We start from the raw sequence: 19,893 nt of genomic DNA, 5'->3' as shown, positions 1-19,893 counted from the left end.
TTGCTTGACTTCCTGTGCTCTTAAGTTCCTGCACACTTAGACACAAGGTTAAACCTAACAGGACATAACCTAACTTATTTGATCACATCAAAACTGCCTTGGAGTTCCAACAATATCGACAATTGAGGTTGAGTCGTAATAGCTGACTTGTTCTCAAGCAAACCCAAATTCTTGGGATGAGGGTACTAAATATGTTCGACTAGACCTGAGTCCTTTCTAAACTGAGTGTAATACCCTTTGTATCACATCTAACAGACTTTGATTTTGATTGACAGTTCAGCATGATTCTAAACTTGCTTTGACTTTGTTGACGGATGACTCATATTTGGATGAGACCAATGTGATGGATACTATGGAAGAAAAATATGTTATGATTTTTCGTAATAAAATTCTGTTATGATTTTATATAATATAATTCTGTTACGATTTTATCAGGTATGGGATTTATGCATTATTTATAGGGATCATTGTAAACCTATTGTACAACAACAATCACAAGAATCATGTAATATGATTCTCTTGTGTAGAGAAAATTCTAATAAAGCTTCAGTCATTTTTGTGGAGTAGATATGTCGCTGAACTATGGTAACTCTTCTTCTTCTCCTTCCTCGTGTTTGCTCTCCTTTTGTGTGTCTTTATCTTGTTGCTCCGCCAATCTTTTTCTCTCTTCCTCTTCTTCCACTTTAGAGTTGAGAGGTGTTGCCCCCTCTTTGCTCAATAATTGGTATCAAAGCTACAGATTTTGGAGGATTTCTTCAACATGTTGGGGACCACTTCTGTGAAGATTGATATGGCGAAGTTTGACGAAACCAAAAACTTTGAATTATGGTAGATAAAAGTTAAGGACTTGTTGGTGCAACAAGGTATGGTGAAGGTGCTAGGAGAAAGGAAATCGGAAAGCATAGAGAGATCAGATTAGGAAAAACTTCAGGCGAAGGCAGTGGCAACAATCAGGCTTTGTCTTACGAATAATGTGATGTACTATGTCATGGACGAGGAGTCACTGGTGGCAGTTTGGCAAAAGCTAGAAAGTCGATACATGTTAAAGTCATTGACAAATAAGTTGTATCTCAAGCAGAAATTATTTGGGTTGAAGATGATAGAAGAAACCGATCTAAGCCAGCACATCAATGTATTAACCAAATTATAAGCGATCTAAAGAAGATTGATGTGAAAATTGAAGATGAAGGCAAGACACTGATGTTATTGAATTCTCTACCTTCATCTCCTACGTACGAGAATTTGGTTACTACTTTAATGTGGGGTAAGGAAACTCTCAAATTGGAGATCATAAGTACGTTGCTAGGTTTTCACCAAAGGAAGAAAACAAGTGATGAAGTTTCACAGGGAGAAGGACTTGTGGTAAATAGTAACCAAGAGCATGGTAGGAGCAAATCTCGACATGGATCTGACAACAACAACAAGGCTCATTCTAAGTCGAGAAGGAAGAAGGTGATCACGTGCTACAAATGTAGAGGCAAAGGTTATATCAAGAGAGATTGTCCAGAGATCAAGAAACATGTTGAAGAGAACAAAGGTAGTTTGGCAAAGTCTGCAAACATAGTTGAAGAGGAAAACTCAAAGAGCGGTGATAGAGATATGCTATCAATTATGTCGAGTTCAGAGCAGCTGACAAATGTATGGATCTTAGACTCTGCATGTTCATATCACATGACTCCAAACAAGGAGTGGTTTGACACCTATAGGGCAGTGGATTTTCGTTCAGTGTTGATGGAAAATGATGCATTATGCAGAGTTATTGACATAGGGAACGTCCACTACAAGAAAAAAGCTAATAGACAACGCTTTTAAAGCGTTGTCTTTGTGTATGAAAAAGCGTTGTTAAAGGCACTGTTGTTAAAAGTTTGCTCAACGACAATGCTTTTAAAGCGTTGTCATTTGTAGCAAACACAACGCTTTTGCAACGCTTTAAAAGAGTTGTGTATTTTTTGCAAAAACATCATTATTGCAACGCTTTAAAAGCGTTGTCTTTTTAAAATAAAAAAATAAAAATTATATTTAATTTTTTATTTACAAAATCATTGTTTTTATATTTGCAAAACCATTATGTTTCTTTAACCCTACCATAGAAATGAAATCAACCATAAGTTAACAAAAAGAACAGAGTCATGACACATCAAAACCAGGTACACTATATATAATAGAGATAGATACACAGTGTACATAAAAACTAGGTACATAATTCCCAAAATGATGATACTATTGTCAACATGGCGTGATTGTCCAATTTGCACAACGATCTAACATTGTATTTCCTTTGGTCTCTATTGAAGTTACAGATTACAGAATTCTCAAAGAAAATTGTTTGCACATGATTGGCAGACTTTGATTTAGAGCAACTAAATTTGTAACTTTACCAACTTTTGAATGCAACTTGAGCTTAAAGTTTCACTAATGTCCATCTGGGTTTCTGTTCCAAGATAAGTACGATGGATCTCCAAGGGTCCTGCAAGAACAAGTGAACCAATTTGCATGAGTTGTCACTAGGTAACATCGAAGTTAAAATCAATTGGAGCAACAAGTCTATTAGTTCCAAGTCAAACCTTGTTAACCTAATTTTTGCTTATCAACTATAGAAAAATGTATTCATTGTACTGCGTACCATAAATGCTAACGACGAGCAAGATACTTACCAAGGCTTGAGCAGATAAAGAACCATGAAGGCTACCACAAGAAATATGCAAAGGCTACCGATTGTAAGATATGCAACACCAATGAAACCATTCTTCCCACCTATCCATGAGGTAGTAGAAAGTACCAACCTCTTCTCCCCGTGAAAATTGTAAGTGTTGTAGTTGTTCTCTATTGTCATTGAGATTTGTTCATTGGCTGCGAGGTCTCTCTCAATTCTCCCATAGAGTTTTCTAAACTATGGCAAGGCAGCTGTCCTCATCCAAACAATGAGATATTCTTGCTCGCTCAACTGCAAATTTTATTACAATGATTGCTACCAACTTAAATACAACATATGATATAGAAATGAAAGACAGAAAAACACTTACAGCTTGGCACCTCATATGAGACCTCCCTGCTGGAAGTATTTAGGGTAGACATCACTGCCAAATTTGTGATCTTTGTCACTTTGCCAGGTGATGTTTTTTTTCTTGTTCACCTCGATGACTTTGCTTTGTGTTGCAAATGAGTATGTGTCATTGAACAAACTTACATCTAAATGTAGTAGTTAAATGTGAAAAATAAATACCAATCAACAAGTATAACTCATAAGGACATTCATCATACACCTAGTCGGCAATATTTAACATGAGTGGTTGAGCATACATACTTTTGATTCTTTTCCTTCTCCACCAAATGAACACAGACACGATCAAGAACAAAAGGATGCCCAAAGTTGTAGCAATGACTATGATCTTCACGAACCTCTTAGATTACTTTTCGAAATTTGTTGTTCTGAAACCTTTTGATTCTGATAAAAACAAGAGGAAAGGAGAGATTTTGATGTGTGCTTACAAATGACAGGAGCTACAACAAAGCTAACAAAAAGCTCGTCGTCGCCTTGTGAGAACGTCCTCATGTCGATGGAGCTTCTGTGTGAACATAAAATAAATGAAATGGCTTTCCCAAGACCAGGAAAACAAATGAAAATCAACTAAATTAAATAAAACTGAATTGCCTCTAATTACTACTAAATCTTGTAAGTTGCATAGAAGCAAAAAATAATCAACGCTAAACATGATCGCCAACAGTGAAGCAAGAACAAAATCTATGATGGAAGAGTAACAGAAGGAAATGTACAGTCGGCTTACCCTGTGGTACTTAAGGAGCTCAAGGATGTCGACGACAATGTCGTTGACGTAGCAGAAGTCAGAGGCCTCGCACTTCATGGCGTGGCGTAGTCCGCCGGCCCAGTTGATGGCAATGTCGACATCTTCGCGGTTGATCTTCACGGCTGCGCCGATGGAGCCGTCAGCGGAGGCCTGGTAGAACTCGAAGAGGCCTTCAAATACAAGACAACCCTCTCCAATGTTGAACCACTTTAGCTGTCGAGCGAACGCAGAGGAGGAGGTGGAGTCGTACGTGAGTTGCCCTTGCACGGAAACGAGGGCAGCGGTGGCAGGCGAGACGGAGGCGAGAGGGTGTGAGAGGAGGAGTTGGATGGAGAAGGCGAGAGATGAGAAGTTGTGAGAGGGGTTCGGGAGGTTTTCGGAAGATTGGTGGGTGCGAGCGAGTGAAACCTAGGGGTTTTCAACTCCTTACTTGATCCAACAGTTTGTATCATTTTAGATTTAATTTAGATGAGAACTTGATAATAGACAACACTTAAGAAATGGTAATAGACAACACTTTTCAAGAAGTGTTGTCGTTGACCCACAAAAATCGCTAAAAGACAACAGTTTTTAAAAAAGCGTTGTCTATCAGTAAGAAAATAAAGAAATAGACAACACTTTTCACTAAAAGCGTTGTTAAAAAAAAACGACAACGCTTTTTAAAAAAAGTGTTGTCTTTTAAGTGTTGTAAAAGCCCAATTTTCTTGTAGTGGTCAGAATCAAGATCTTTGATGGTGTGATCAGAACCCTATGTGATGTCAGATATATACTAGAGCTAAGGAAGAACTTGATCTCACTAAGTACACTGGATAGTATTAGTTGCAATTACAAATCAGTGAGCGGGATAATGAAGATCGGCAAGAGAGCTTTAACGGTAATGACAGGATAAAATATAGCAGGAAACATCTACAAGTTGATAGGGACTACAATTTTAGGTGGAGCCACCTCGGTGGAGTATGAATCAGACAGTATTATCTTATGGCATATGTGGCTAGGGTATATGGGTGAATGTGGGATGTTAGAACTTCACAAGAGAGATTTGTTGAAAGGTGACAAGACGTGCAAGCTTGAATTCTGCAAATTTTGTGTTCTTGGGAAATAGAGCAAAGTGCAATTCAAGACAGCAACAAACAAGATGGAGAGGATTCTGGATTACATATATACGGATCTCTGGAGACCAACCAGTGTAGCATCACGTGGAGGGCACTTGTATTTTATGAGTTTTACTAATGATTTCTCATGAAAGGTCTGGGTATACTTTACGTGTCATAAGTCAGAAACTTTTGCAAAGTTTAAACTGTGGAAAACTGAAGTGGAGAACCAAACCGGAAGGAAGATCAAATACCTTAGGTCAGATAATGGGACTGAGTACACAGATTCAAAGATTCAGGAATTTTGTGAGCAGCATGGGATAATGAGGCATTTCTCGATTCGCAAGACACCTCAGCAGAATGGGATGGCGGAAATGTTGAATAGGACAATCATTGAGAAGGCAAGATATCTCAGGCTGAATGCAGGGCTTGAAAAGAATTTCTGGGCAGAAGTGGTTAACATGGCATATTATCTCATTAATAGATCATTAAGGACAGTACTAGAAGGTAAAGTATCTGAGGAAGTATAGACAGGGAATCAAGTAGATTACTCTCATCTTCGAATTTTTGGATGTCCAGCCTATATGCACATATCTAGTGAGGAAAGATCAAAGCTAGATGTGAAGTCAAAGCACTGCATTTTTCTGAGGTATCAAAAAGGAGGTAAAGGCTTCAAACTTTGGGATTCCAAGGCAAACAAGGTGGTGATCAGCAGAGATATGGTGTTTGTCGAGAAAACTATGCTATAGCGTACTCAGGAAAAAGGAAATGAAGCACCACATATCAATATGGAGAAAAATGTTATGCAGGAGGAGCTAGAGACTCGTGACTTCGATGATTCTAACTCAGAGCACATGGAGCATCACACTATAACTGGTGGTAGAACAAAACAAGCCATAAAACCACCCACCATATATGGATTCGAAGACTTGGTATCTTATGTGCTTATCACTAGTAGCAGAGACCCTACATCTTTTCAGGAGGTGATACACAGCTCTGAGAAGGACAGGTGGACGGATGTTATTGCAGAGGATATGGAGTCATTGCATAAGAACCAAACGTGAGATCTAGTGGAACTTCCTTGAGAAGAGAAAGTTATAGGGTGCAAGTGGATATTCAAGAAGAAAGAAGCAATGTCAAAGGGAGAAGAAGTGAAGTCCAAGGCTCGGTTGGTAGCAAAGGGGTATTCACAGAGAAAGGGGATTGACTATGAAGAAATTTTCTCTCCAGTGATAAGACATACGTCAATTAGAGTGGTATTGGGTTTAGTGGCATATCACGATCTGCAACTGGAACAAATGGATGTGAAGATGACATTTCTTCATGAAAATTTGGAGGAGCGGATTTTATGTAACAACCTAAGGGATTGAGTCAGTCCGAATAAGAGAGGTTGGTTTACAAGTTAAAGAAATCGCTCTATGGATTGAAACAATCTCCTAGGCAATGGTACAAATATTTTGATTCATACATTATTCAAAATGAATATAAGAGATGTGAGTATGACTGCTACATATATGTGAAAAGCCTTGAAGATGAATCACTGGCTTTCTTACTACTATACGTTGATGACATGCTCATTGTTGTGGAGAATATTAAGGAGGTTAACAAATTGAAGAGGCTACTGAGCAAGGAATTTGACATGAATGATTTGAGAGAAGCCAAGAAGATTCTTGGGATAGAGATTCACAGGGATAGAGCTAAAGGGAGATTATGGTTGTCTCAATGTAGCTATGTGGAGAAGGTGTTGGATAGGTTCAACATGAAGAATGCAAAGTCCATGAGCACACCCCTGGCGCATCACTTCAAGTTATCAGTACAAGGTGTCCAAAGACGGATCACGAGATCCAAGAGATATCAAATGTTCCTTATGTCAGTATAGTTGGTTGTCTGATATATGCCATGATTTGCATAAGACCAGATTTGGCGCAAGCAATTAGTATGGTAAGTAAGTTTCTCTCAAATCCTGGTCAACCACATTGGGATGCAGTGAAGTGGATTTTTAGATACTTGAGAAATACAACTGATTATGGCATCATGTTTAGTAGACAACCGGAAGATCCTTTAGTTGCTAAGTACGTAGATGCGGACTATGCAAGAAATTTAAATAACAAGAGATCTACTACATGATAGGTGTTCACTGTGGCAGGAGGACCTATTTGTTGGAAATCTATGATACAATATATTGTTGCATTGTCTACTACGGAGTCGGAGTATATGATAGCAGCTGAAGCAGCGAAGGAAGCTTTATGGCTTATAAGGTTGATAAGAGAACTGGGTATTCAGCAAGGTGGAGTCAAGTTGTTATGCTATAGTCAAAGTGCTATCTATTTGGCAAAGAATCAAGTGTATCATGCGAGAACCAAACATATTAGTGTGAGATTTCACAAGATCAGAGAGTTGATTACTTCCGGGAAAATTCAATTTGAGAAGATTCACACTGCAGACAATGTTATAGATATGCTGACAAAGCCAGTGATCACAGAGAAGTTCACGCATTGCTTGAACTTAATCCATATCTCTAGATGTTAGAGGAAGGAAGTCTAGACCCAGAAATCCAGATGAAGCTTTATTCAGATACTCGTGTTCTTCGAAGAGGTGAATATTCGCCAAGGTAGAGATTGTTGACGGGTGTCTCATATTTGAATGAAGGTCAATGCGATAAATGCTATGGAAGAAAAATATGTTAAAATTTTTCGTAATAAAATTCTGTTACGATTTTATATAACATAATTCTATTATGATTTTTCATAACAGAATTTTATTACGATTTTTCATAATAAAATTATGTTACGATTTTACCGGGTCTGAGATTTATACATTATTTATAGGAATCATTGTAAACTTATTGTATAACAACAATCACAATAATCATGTAATATGATTCTCTTATGTAGAGAGAATTCTAATAAAGTTTCGGTCGTTTTTATGAAATAGGCATGTCGCCGAACTACGGTAACTCTTCTTTTTCCTCTTCTTCTCCTTCCTCGTGCTTGCTTTCCTTTTGTACATCTTTATCTTATTGCTTCATGCGATCTCTTTCCCTCTTCCTCTTTTTCTATTTTAAAAATTGAAATGTGTTACCTCCTCTTTACGTAACATATATTGATTGACAACTTAGTATAATTTTTAACTACGTGCGATAGGGTGCTAAATGGTTGGTCATATGACGATGAATTTTAATTTTTCTATGATCGGCCGTTCAAAATGGCGGTGAGGATTTAATATTAATATACTTTTTTTTTTAAATCTCAAGATGATCGCACACGTCCCTCCGTCCCCGGTGGCTAGGCCACTGGATACCGGTCCACTTCTTAACAGGCAGTTGAAAAGAAAAGACCCAACATCATCAACAACAGAAATAAATAAATAAATTTTCATTCAAAATTAAAACGTGATTTATTTGAGTCCAGGTCCAAGTAATCCCGCGTTACTGCATATTAAATATCAATTAGCAGCTTCCTCTTTTCTTCTATATGAAAAGAACAAGAAAGAGTTGACATTCCAAATCCATTAATCAAATTATCAGCCGATCGATCTAACTAGATTTGATAGCAGCACGTATGCGAACTCGTGGGATTCCGAATCCATTGACTAAATTCAGCGTTATCAAAGTTGACTTAGCAATCCATCTCCGACACGTTCAGTTCGTCCTCACATCACCAACCATTGATATGATTAAGCAAGAAGATTCCTCGGATCTTTCCTTTATTATACACATTATATATCCCCCCTCAATCCCTTCCGATTTCCAATCAACCATGGCTTCCCAGAGAAGAATCCCGATCCTGAGCCAGCTGAAGCAAGCGGTCCAGAAGGTCAAATTCCTTCTCTCCTTCGACGCCACCAGCTGGATGCTCTCCTCCCTCAGCGGCAATAAACGTTCACCGGGCCGCGGGCTCAGCTTCCAGGTCCGGCCGAGCCTGCTCGACTGCTCCGGCTCCTCCTCCTCCTCCTTCGGCGTCGTGCGAGGGACGTCGCTCTCCCGGGCGTCGTCGCTCGCCCTGAGCTCCTCGGAGACTCCGGCGACCGCGATGTCGCGATCGGCCAGCGACGCTTCCTCTTCCGGAGAGGACATTAATTTGAAGGCGGACCGATTCATCGAGGGCTTCTACCGGCGGCTGCAGATGGAGAGGCAGGTCTCGCTCGAGCTGAGCTACCTCAAATCAAAGAGCCTGGAGAAGACACCCTCCCTCGAATTTAATTAATCGATTCGATGCTAATTCTGCATCATATATTTCTCATCGCATGAATTTTGTTGTCGAGGTTGATTTATACAAAGATTGTTCTTAAATCTGTATTGATAAATTTCTTAAATCATCAACAGCCTTCGAGTTCTGTTTCAGCAAAGCATGAATGCATGCATGCTCAGAAATTCTTCGATCTCTTCTCGTCTGTTCCACATGCTATGCTCAATGTCAGTTGCAGGTCACTCTCCTCCTCCGGCCACGGCGGCTGCGGGCACATGGCCTTGCTCTTCTCCTTAACCCTCTTCCCGAGCAAGAGATTTCGATCTTGAACGCTCCATGCTTCTTCGTCATCAGGTCGCTTGATATCGACGACTCTGCGCGTGTGCTCTGTCAATGGCGTGTCACACGCTTCTGAGCTCGCTAAACTGATCCACTCTGTGAAATTTAGGGCGGAATCGGATGCTCTCGCGTTTGGATTCCTGTCGAATTGGCGCTTCATTTTGCTGCTTCTTTCAAGCTCATCCATCAGCGTCCTCTGTACTCTGTACAGGCGATGAAGCTCGTGTACCTGAAGCAGAATTATATTATACCACTCGGCATCGTCTCAAACAGCTCAAATTTCTTCTCACGCTGTATGGATTCGCTTACCTGGAACCTGAAGTCCTCTTCCTGCTTCATCATCGTGTTCCTCACGCGATCCTTGCCGCAATGTTTGTGAAATCCGTCCATCGATCCGACGACCACGCGCAACGTTACAGCAGTCGTTGACCGATCTAGAAGTGCCATGCTTTGTTCCCATAACTGGAAGAACAAGAACGCATCAAGAACTCGAAAGAATGATTCAGATGTTACAATCCACAAAGATGCAAAGTGTAGTAGAGATCAATCATTACAGACTAACTCAAATATATGCATTTTAATCTATAATTATTGTCCACATGACTTGTTTACCTACAGATATAAACTGATAACAATTCAAAGTTAATTGCAAAGCACCACCCTAATGAGGTAAACACTAACAATTTCCTAATATACAAATTAAATAGTTCTCTAGGATATCTAGTTTTGAAATGATTTCTCCATCTGTTCTCCAATATAGTTGACTGAAAAGATGAATCAGTATAAGAGAATTTTCCCAATGATTTTGATTGATTGAGAGAACGTAAAAAAAAAAAAAACTTTACCTATGCTCATGAAAAGTATCATATCATTGAATGATACATTTTAGTGTGCCAATCACTACCGATCGACACATGTAATCGTGTGTGTTATAACTGGACAGGAGGAAAATCTTGCACCAGACAATCATATCAAACTATCAAAGCTAGTTCGATCTGCAGTGAGTAGTATGTAGAAGATGGAGCTTCAAGCTACTTAATGATACTATATGGTCATGAAATTGTTCTTAAACAATAGATATTGAAGAAAAACAACTTCTTTAAGAAAATTGGGCAAGAGAGAATTAGACATGATATAATTTATGTAGATCAAAACCTTCTATTTTGCCAAGAAAATAAGAGAATCAGGTTAATTAAAGCAGCACTGATATCTGAATCAAGCAGAAGAAAACATGAACAGAGGAAAGGCATCAAAACCCAATTAATTTGGAACATGTTCTTTATCCAAAGTATATATTCACCTTAAGGCTGGCAATCCACTGCTCATCTTCCCTAAGTCAAGATGATGAACATCTGGTCCTCTCTTTCATTTCACTTCATGGAAGAATCCAAATCGTCGCAGAGAATTATAGTTCTCTTAAAAGGAAAGCTGGAAGTTGGAGGAGGAGGAGGAGAAGAAGAAGCAAGCAATCGCTGAGAGAAGAGACTGGGTCAAAGGGAATGGTGAGGAATTCTATACTGAAATCAAAATATGGTACTTTGCAGGTTATATATGAGCACAGGCAGAACTGTACATGACAGATCACAACAAGGCCTAGAAACAAATCTCACTCCTTCACATAACCAACTGTAATCCAAATATTCCAGACAAAGGTTAGGCTTTACTTTGGTGGGGTGGCACTCCCCTTCTCCAAAGTAAACTAAAAACAAAGTCTTTTTTGTTTTTGCACTTCTTTTGTCCCTTTTTGCACTGTTAAGGTTTGTGATTCAGGATGGTTCAGTCCTGTGAAAGATCTAGATAGCCTATAAAAAGTCTCAGTGTGCCTTTGTTAGGAATGTCATTGATTGTGAGCCTTTCAGAGGCTTCCTTGAGCTGAAGCACCAGTTGGTTTACACTTTTCTTTGGAAGGCTTTAAGCACCCTGCAGGTCCAAAGGAAAGGGGAGCCAGCCATGTGCACTGTCACATACTTGAGGTCATATGATCTCCGGCTGATCGAGCTGTTGTTCGGTTTGGGTCCCCAACAAGCACCATAAGGGGGATGAGTAAGTGGATCAATCAGATACTGATCTACCAACAAAAGAGAACATGATTCAAGGTGGCGATGATTACAATAAGGAAAAAATGGGAAAAAGATATCCTTTTGTGCAGTGGAACTAATAAGCTTATCTTATCTCTTTATGTGAATTCTGAGTTCATCACAAAGTGATGGAAACGCTGAACTTTCTGACCTTAACAATTTATTGACAGGTCAAAGTCCAACTACCAAGCGAATTCAGGTGAAGAAAAAGGGAAAATTAGACAAACAAAAAAAAAAAGGAACAAGAACAAGAGCAATAATGGGCAGATCAACATGAGGAGAAGCAGATAGCCATCACTGTCCTACCACATGCCAATATCTAATGCTCCAAGGTTTTACAGCATTAGTTTAATGGAGATCCATCTTTTTCTTTCTGGTTCAGGACTTCGTTGTCGTTGATGCAGAAAGGTCCAAGTAAATCCGGCACTGCCAAATGTCTGCTTGGTTTTCTTCTTTAACAGCAAAATCTAGCTGATCCATTGCATTCTTGGCTGCTAACATGCGCTACTACAAAGACAGCCAAATAACTTATTTTATTTAACGTTAACAATCTCTCTATCTCTTTTTTTACAGATCGACCGAGATAAGGTATGATTTGTGCTCCTTGTGCTTAATATCTGCAACTTAGTTAAAGTAAGCCCTTTTTCCTGAATGAAACAATGGCCTCATTGCTCATATATTCAACTGCCAATATGATAGAATGAAGGCAGTTGCAGTGTCATTAATTCGGATAAATTCGAGATAAATTTATGGAAATAACTCTGTAACATTTCTTTTGCTTTTGCAATAATAGACCAATTAATGGCAGAATTTTGGACAACAAGATCATCAATTGAAGAAAGCAATAGATCATTGCAAGGATAACTTGTCCTGTTCAGTCTATGTTCCTCATTTTTTTTTAACTCATAGCAAACTTGATAATGACAATCATCATTCAAATAATATAGATATAATAAAAAAGTAAGCAATACATTTAAAAGGAATATATGAACATTTACCATGTCGATCAGTTTGTTTATTCATTTCTTCCTCAAACTTGTTTTCATCTTTTCAACCTAACCTCTCATTTCTTATGCAATTTCTGAGGAAAAAACTCATATTTTGGAAGGAAAATTGAAGAATTAATTGATCAACAGGTTGCCTTTGGCATTTAGCTAATGCTGGTTTCTTCCTCTTGTGATTAAATTGACACACCACCTACCCAACACAAATCAACACTTCCAGCTATGATGCAATTAAAGTTAGATATTTCCAATAAATAGGAATGTGCATCAAAATTGAAGTAAAAAAAACAATTAAATCAAATAGAAAAAATTTGGTTCGAGAGAATATTTTAGGCAAACTAATAAGGGTATATATGATATATGTATGTAAGTGTATATGAGTGTGTATTTGTGTGTGTCAAACGAAATTGATAAGATGTTCGTAAACCTAAAACTAGACATGAAACTCTCAAAATATGATCACATGAAAAGAGATATCTATAATTAGTTAGGTATCTGTAAATTTCATCCCTTAAATTATTTCTGTCCCCCCTTACTTAATTTGGGGACACAAAATATTTCATGTCCTTTCCAATGCATGAAATTAAACCTTCATGGCCTTGTCTGCAATCCGAGTTTGTGGCAGGTGACTTCGATACCTTGATCATCAATCACAGCAACCTCAATTGTATGTGTTCTTGCATGGTTGGAACACATCTCACCTCAACATTTCCAATCAACTTGTCACACTTTGTCATATCATATTGATCACGCATTATATTTGTGAATAGAATCATAGCAAACTAGCTAGCCAACTCTTGTCCCCTCACGTAAAAAGTTAGGCCACATTGTATCATCTTGGAGCTGTAGCTCGATAATAAGTATCGATCAAGTTGTTTCAGAATTGTATCATCAAATTGCGTCCAATGCATCCTATCGCAGCCGGTGTGGCTTCTCCTTCTTCACTCATTCAAGGGCAGTGGAACAGTGAATTGGCTCGAGATTAGTCACACAGATATACGTCCAAGATATCATGATTGTCATCTGTGATTGAGGGGCCTAACAATAATTAAGATGCAGATTTATTTTGGACACGTTGATTAAGGACAGGAGGGGATTATATGCATTTCTATGTGTGGCTGGTGGCTAATCAAATCTAACTATCTCATAGCCACTGAATCCGACATGACACGTCACATGAGAAAATAAAACAGTATTTTGATTAGATATGATGGAAATCTTTCAGGAGATATCAAGAATCTTATGGGGCATAGCCTGATGATTGACCTGCAAATGGCTGATGAACTTATTTGAGAAGATCGATAAACTTTATCATTATTGATTATAGTTCCTTAGGAATTATAGTTCAAACAACATCTTTGATATTGGAAAAGTTCAAAAATACAAATTGTAATTTTTTGAATAGCTGGAGACAACATCTTTATAATTTAGGAACTTAAACTGGATATATTTTTTCAGTATTAGAGAATTTATTGCACAATTACCTCAACAACTGCAGTTGACTGGCAAGAAGATAAACTGTGAAAGGTGATTGATAGGCATTCTTTGATGTGCTGTTAGCACATCAGTTCAGCATTTTGGACATGATTTGACAGTTTAGATAAGGAACAGAGAGTGATGGCAAAGCATTTTCTAGTTAATGGATTGAGTCCCTATATTTCATTTCTGATGTGACACGTGGACACACTTCCACCTCCTGGCCACTGAAGATGCCAGTTTTTTTTGTGCGCGCGCGCGCCCCAAACTTTGATGTGCAAATGTGCTTCAACAAACTAAAGATCCAATGCATCAAGTTGTTGTAAACTTTGTGCCAAATTTTGATGTTGATAATGAAAACCTTCTCAATGTGCCAACTCTCTTGCAATGCCAATATAGATTCAATGTACTAAAGGGAGCATCTGCTTGTTGTAGTTTCAGAAGGGCTGCCAGCTGCAACATAAAGTTCGATAGAATTGTGCGAAAAATAGCAAACACGTAGGCAATTGTGTGCCCTAGCAACTGGTACTTCAAACTTTAACTTGATTAGTAGGCATATGCAATTTGTATCAGCTAAAATCAGGGAATTGTTCATCAGGCATCAAAATGTATACACTATTACAACCATTTCAGGAAGTGAAACTGTGAGATCTTACCTTTTATGACTTGTTGATAGGATATATAAAGACACTGCAGGATGTTTATCAAGTACACTGACATAAATATTTACCTGTCAAGAGATGATAGACAGTATCTGGTACTTTGAATTATTGAAACAAAAGATTTAATAAGATTTACATTAAAAAAAAAAAAGATTTAACAGGAGCTTAGATGAACTGCCATGAGTACGTGGACATTCTGAGTCCTGAGAGATGAAGTTCAGCAATCTAGAACACTTATCTGACTTCCTCATAGCATTGTGCCGTGTCAAAGAGGCATTGCGATGGATCTTAATCCACTAATTCGTTTCCGTTTCCTAGAAATTTCCTCACGCAATCTAGACTCTAGATTCTGCTCAAACAATATTTCCACAACTGGAACCCTACAAAAAGTCAACCATCGTCAAAGTCAAAGACTGCCTCAATGGATCAATACCCAAAGGAAAAAAGCAATAATTATTTCACCACGTTCAAATTTATCCAATGTCTCTAAAGTCTTAAAACCATTAAAAAAATTATTGAGGTTAAATTTTTTTATTATCATATAATTTAATTAAAATATGAATTTGATGGCTTAAATGTATCTTAAAGGAAGTTCTTAAACTGTGGGGGTATGTTTAAAAAGAAGCTTCAAAAGTCAATCGTCTTTCGTTGACCGCAGCCTCTCATGTCTCAATCTTTGATCCATTCCCCGTTCCGATGCCTTCTATTAAGCATGGATTCCATCGATTCACAGCATCGATTGGATTTTTATGCAAGTCATCGTTTGTACCGGCGATGGACGGCGCGGACGACGGATCCGTCGAAGCCGTAAGGATCAGCACCGAGGTCATGGTGGCCGCCGTCGCCTTCCTCTTCATGGTGGTCGTCTTCGCCTTCTTCCTCTACCTCTACGCCCGCCACCGCCTTCGCTCCAACGGCGTCCGCTTCGTCTTCTCTGCCTCTGCTGACGTCGGCCGCCGTGGCCTCGACGCCGCCGCACTCGCCGCCCTGCCCACCACTGTCTACCGCTCCGCCGACTTCAAGGAGGCCGGCGGCCTCGAGTGCGCGGTCTGCCTTACCGAGCTCTCCGAAGGCGAGACGGCGCGGGTACTACCCGCCTGCGGCCACGGTTTCCACCTGGAGTGCATCGACATGTGGTTCCACTCCCACGCCACCTGCCCGCTCTGCCGCCGCCCTGTCGCCGGCGAACCGTCCTCCCCGATAACAGAGCCGCAGAATCCTCTTCCTCCGCCATTGCCGCTGCCGGAGGCTTCTCCCCGTGAACCGCCGTCGTTCCCGACGAACGTGTTGTTTTGGGGCGGCCAAGGTCAGGAAGGGGCACTGGTGATCGAGATCCCGAGGAGAGCAGTCGACGGATCCGGGCCACAAGTCTCCCCGTCGCCGACGACGTCCGCTTCGGAGGAGCTGAGGTCGCCGGTTTCGGCGAGGTTCCGGTCGCTGCGGAGACTGTGGAGCCAGGGGAGGAGGACCGGTGCCGGCCCCTCCACGACTGATGTCGTCGACGTCGAACAGGGAATGGCCGAGGGAAGAGCTCCTCCGCCCAAGACTCCGACAGCGAAGCCGTGACTCTGCCGGAAATCGAATGTTAGATCGGGCTCCGAGTTGCACCGGCCGCTCGCCGGTCACCGGAACTCGTTATAAAATTTTGATTCTTTGCTGTATACAAAGCAAAAAGTAAACATACTTGTAACAATTACGATACTCTGTCCCTGTAATTCGATTGAGATGGAGAAGAATTCTTCTCATCTCTTTCATTCAATTGATCAATTTTCAGTTATTTAATTCGATTCATTGATCCAAAAAATATATCGTTTTGGGTTCGTGAATCTGTTACTTCCAATGTATCAATCGTCATTCATTGTTCTGTCTTGTAAGAAAGGTTTATGCCTGAAGAGGAGCCTATGCAGAAATATTTTGCAAAATGAAAGAAATATATTAAATAAACATTGATGATTTCGAATATATTAAATAAAAAGTTAGAACAATCGATTCCGTCTCAAATCAGCAACTTCTTGAAGGATCAAAGTTTGACTTTGAAGACCAGGAAAAGCTGGTCTTAAAGGTTGAAGAATTGTTCTCTGTCAAACTTTACAAAACTAGGTTAGGCTTCAACTTGAATTTTCTTAATTATTGACTAAAACAATGAATTCCCTATTTAACTAAACGAGGGAGAATTTTATGTTGCTCACCAAATCAGAAGGTCTTCCCATCATTCATTGGTTCTTCAGAATCTCTACCATTCATTCTATTGATACTTTTCTTTGCAAAAAAAGAAAAAAAAACATAGGAATCAAAGAATCATTTTAGAAGAACCAGATAAGATAAAAGTAAGCTGAATATATTCAGAACATTGACTTAATTATCTCCTCCACAATCCAAAGCTGTTGTTTTATTAATCATTCACAAACTAAAACTCCCTTCTGATTCTATTAATCACAATACACATGTTCAGATATCCTCAATTGCAAGTAAACCTATAAAATTCATCACCTTCATCGCCTTCAGCCATCAATATTTGAAGGAAGCTTGGAATGCTCTGAAGCTCCCTATTCCTGAGAAGAAGGGGAAAAAAACTCACTTAAAGTACTAAACCATGGTAATCAGTTTTGTTCAAGTCAACTGCACCTCCTGCTTCGCTTCAAAATGGGTTGATCGAACCGCGGTCCTTCGTCGAATCCTTCACAGACTATTTCTCCCTTATCATCTCTGAAGCATATGACACCCGTTTCTTGATCCTCATAAACCTGATCAGAAGATCAACAAGAAACATGTCTGACATTTCTCTAAAATCCAAGAATTCACAGAGAAAAGAAAGTCATTTACATGTATGTATGTACCTTGGCACCTCTGCTGCTAAATTTATTGACTGAAACCGATGCTTCAGACGTGTTGTTGTTGTTGTGGTGGTGGTGGTGGTGGCGGCACAAGCAAGATCTTCTCCTGATCTTCTCAGTTTGGCTTCTGGGAATGATGATATTGGAGTGAGAGAAGGCAACAGCCATGCTGATCATTCTTCTTCCTTCCCCAATTATTTCAGGATGAGTCAAGAAGGGAAACACAAGGGTTTTATTCAAAATGGAGATCTGAAATCAGTTTTCTATTTCCAAGCGGCTTTGTTTGTTTGCTCCGATGCCTTTGTTAATGGTGATGATTCATTAATTGTCCATCTTCCATTGTTTTTAATATATTATCTTCATCCTGTTACTCATGAGAGGTGGAACAATCATGCACATATTGATCATTCATTAATATCTTGCTTCTTCAATTGTCTTTTGGTTGATGTTGAAAAAATGTAAAAGATGAAAGAAATTAATTAAGAGGGGAAAATGAAAAACCTTTCAATTTAAGATATTAAAATTATAAGGAGAAAAAGAAGAGATGGCGACCTAAGTATAATTACAAAGTGGATGACAACTAAGACAGAACACAAACTGCAATGTACTCAGCACTGCATTAGAATTATAAAGCAAAGAGCCAAAACATTTCGAATCTGACAAAATAAGGACTGTTATGATTGATTTGAAGACACTTCGGCACCAGTCTCCAGGTAGAAATGTTCATCTTTTTCAAACTTCCCAAAGTAGAAAATATGTAACTATGCACACAGAAGGTTAGAACATATCTTTAGTAAACAGACAGTAAGATTTAAATGTTTTTTTCCGACTCTATGAATATTTTAATAGATTATTGGGATAAATCAGAAAGTGTTCAGGATGGATAATCGGAAATATCTCTCTTTCTCTCAAGTTCATTATAAGGTCTCTAACATACTCTGAATCACTCCACATTAAAATCAATATATTCTTGAAAACCTCCCTTATATATCTATACCATCAAATTTAAATTCGATAGCATAGATTGAAATGAGTACATTTTCAAACGTTTGATAAAATTTATCATAAACTCATTATAAGGTCTAAAATAATAATGCTCACCAACCAAGACCACTAATGGTTCATAGAACTCTCTTGATTCAAAAAATATTAAATTTTTGAATAGATCCATCAGTCAGTTTCAAACGAAACTCACTATAGACCTAGATGTTAGGACCGATTGAGCTAGGGGGGAGGGGGTGAATAGCTTTTCTCATTTCGATGAAGATGAGTTACAACGGAATATTTGAAGCGAAAAGCTTTCAATGCTAACACGAGGATTTATTTAGTATCCACCTCCTTGAGGTGACTAATCTAAGGATCTGGTCATCTCTCATGCATACACTATAAAAGAGTTTTTTCTTGAAAATATATTGGAGGCGGAGAAGCCTCGTACAAGCTTACACACAAAGAAATACAAGAAGAAGAAATGAAAAGTTAATACAATTGAAATCTTACAAGATTACAACAATAAATCCTAGCTTGCTTTCTTCTTGTTTGAAATCACTTCTTGATCAACTTGGAAATGCACTAGCACTTTACTCTAAGTCTCCAAGAATTTATCGTGTGTCGTTGAGAAGTTGTGAGCAATAGTTATCTTCGAAATGTCCACGAAAACACTTTTCTAGGATTCACTCGACTCGTCCCAATATATTCAGCTTTTCCCTAATCGATTGTCACATCATCCGATTGTCCAACACCTATAGAACGACTCTTTTTTCGAACCCTAATCGATTGGTGAGTCATCCCAATCGATTTAGAGAGCCTTAATCGATTCTGCAACTCTTTGTTCGCTCGCAAAAAAGCCTTAATCAATTAGCCCAATCTATTAAGCCTTCTTAATTGATTGCTTCAATCGATTCCCTCTTCTTATGATAAAGCACTGCCTAATCAATTGACCAATCAATTAGTAGTGGCTGAATTGATTGGTCAATCGATTCAGTCATTGTTTTTCGTGAATTCTTCTTCGTGGATGTCTTGGCCTTAATTGATTGGTTCGATCGATTAAGCTTGACCCAATCGATTCGAGTCCTTTCTCTGTCCTCGCAAAAACCTCTTGGCCTTCTTAATTGATTGCTTCAATCGATTCCCTCTTCTTACGATAAAGCACTACCTAATCAATTGCCCAATCGATTAGTAGTAGCTGAATTGATTGACCAATCGATTCAGTCATTATTTTTCGTGAATTCTTCTTCGCGAATCTCTTGGCCTTAATTGATTGGTTCAATTGATTGACCAATCGATTCGGGTCCTTTCTATGTTCTCACAAAAACCTCCTAATCAATTACCTAATCAATTAGATTAGAGTCAACCGATTATCCAATCCTAACTTATTTAATCCAAGTCTAGGATTCGCATGCCCAACATTTGGTCAACT

General features: G+C 38.9%; 5 protein-coding genes across 7 annotated transcripts; 2 read left to right on the top strand and 3 right to left on the bottom strand.

Moving 5' to 3' along the window:
• Nucleotides 1-3,699: 3,699 nt before the first annotated feature.
• On the bottom strand, nucleotides 3,700-7,393 carry LOC121999632 (histone deacetylase 6-like). Its single transcript, XM_042554287.1, has 3 exons — nucleotides 7,334-7,393; nucleotides 3,786-4,214; nucleotides 3,700-3,705 (listed from the first exon to the last, which is right to left on the bottom strand). Exons 1-3 carry the CDS (start codon nucleotides 7,391-7,393, stop codon nucleotides 3,700-3,702), a joined length of 495 nt encoding a protein of 164 aa, XP_042410221.1.
• Nucleotides 7,394-8,632: 1,239 nt separating this feature from the next.
• LOC122002125 lies at nucleotides 8,633-9,239 on the top strand. Its single transcript, XM_042557193.1, has one exon. It carries the CDS (start codon nucleotides 8,656-8,658, stop codon nucleotides 9,100-9,102), a length of 447 nt encoding a protein of 148 aa, XP_042413127.1. The 5' UTR covers nucleotides 8,633-8,655; the 3' UTR covers nucleotides 9,103-9,239.
• A 23-nt stretch (nucleotides 9,240-9,262) lies between these two features.
• On the bottom strand, nucleotides 9,263-10,953 carry LOC122002126. Its single transcript, XM_042557194.1, has 3 exons — nucleotides 10,724-10,953; nucleotides 9,733-9,885; nucleotides 9,263-9,652 (listed from the first exon to the last, which is right to left on the bottom strand). The coding sequence occupies exons 2-3, from the start codon at nucleotides 9,868-9,870 to the stop codon at nucleotides 9,263-9,265; spliced, it is 528 nt and encodes a 175-aa protein (XP_042413128.1). The 5' UTR covers nucleotides 9,871-9,885; nucleotides 10,724-10,953.
• Nucleotides 10,954-14,756: 3,803 nt separating this feature from the next.
• Nucleotides 14,757-17,788, bottom strand: LOC122002127. 3 transcript variants are annotated; one of them, XR_006117592.1, is made up of 5 exons: nucleotides 17,481-17,788; nucleotides 17,269-17,387; nucleotides 17,134-17,195; nucleotides 16,833-16,902; nucleotides 15,189-16,211 (listed from the first exon to the last, which is right to left on the bottom strand). XR_006117592.1 is itself a non-coding variant. In XM_042557195.1 (4 exons), exons 1-4 carry the CDS (start codon nucleotides 17,652-17,654, stop codon nucleotides 14,986-14,988), a joined length of 393 nt encoding a protein of 130 aa, XP_042413129.1. In that variant the 5' UTR covers nucleotides 17,655-17,788; the 3' UTR covers nucleotides 14,757-14,985. The 3 variants fall into 3 exon arrangements, 1 of the variants encoding a protein (XP_042413129.1); XR_006117591.1 differs by having other exon boundaries at nucleotides 16,833-16,897; nucleotides 17,481-17,787; XM_042557195.1 differs by lacking the exons at nucleotides 15,189-16,211; nucleotides 16,833-16,902 and adding an exon at nucleotides 14,757-15,023.
• LOC122002124 (E3 ubiquitin-protein ligase EL5-like) lies at nucleotides 15,340-16,432 on the top strand. The gene has a single exon (XM_042557191.1). It carries the CDS (start codon nucleotides 15,340-15,342, stop codon nucleotides 16,207-16,209), a length of 870 nt encoding a protein of 289 aa, XP_042413125.1. The 3' UTR covers nucleotides 16,210-16,432.
• Nucleotides 17,789-19,893: the final 2,105 nt, after the last annotated feature.

Source organism: Zingiber officinale, chromosome 7A (genome assembly GCF_018446385.1).
Source record: "Zingiber officinale cultivar Zhangliang chromosome 7A, Zo_v1.1, whole genome shotgun sequence".
NCBI lineage: Eukaryota > Viridiplantae > Streptophyta > Magnoliopsida > Zingiberales > Zingiberaceae > Zingiber > Zingiber officinale.
Note: the sequence above shows the minus strand (reverse complement) of the source record. Positions and strands in the feature narration are given on the sequence as shown.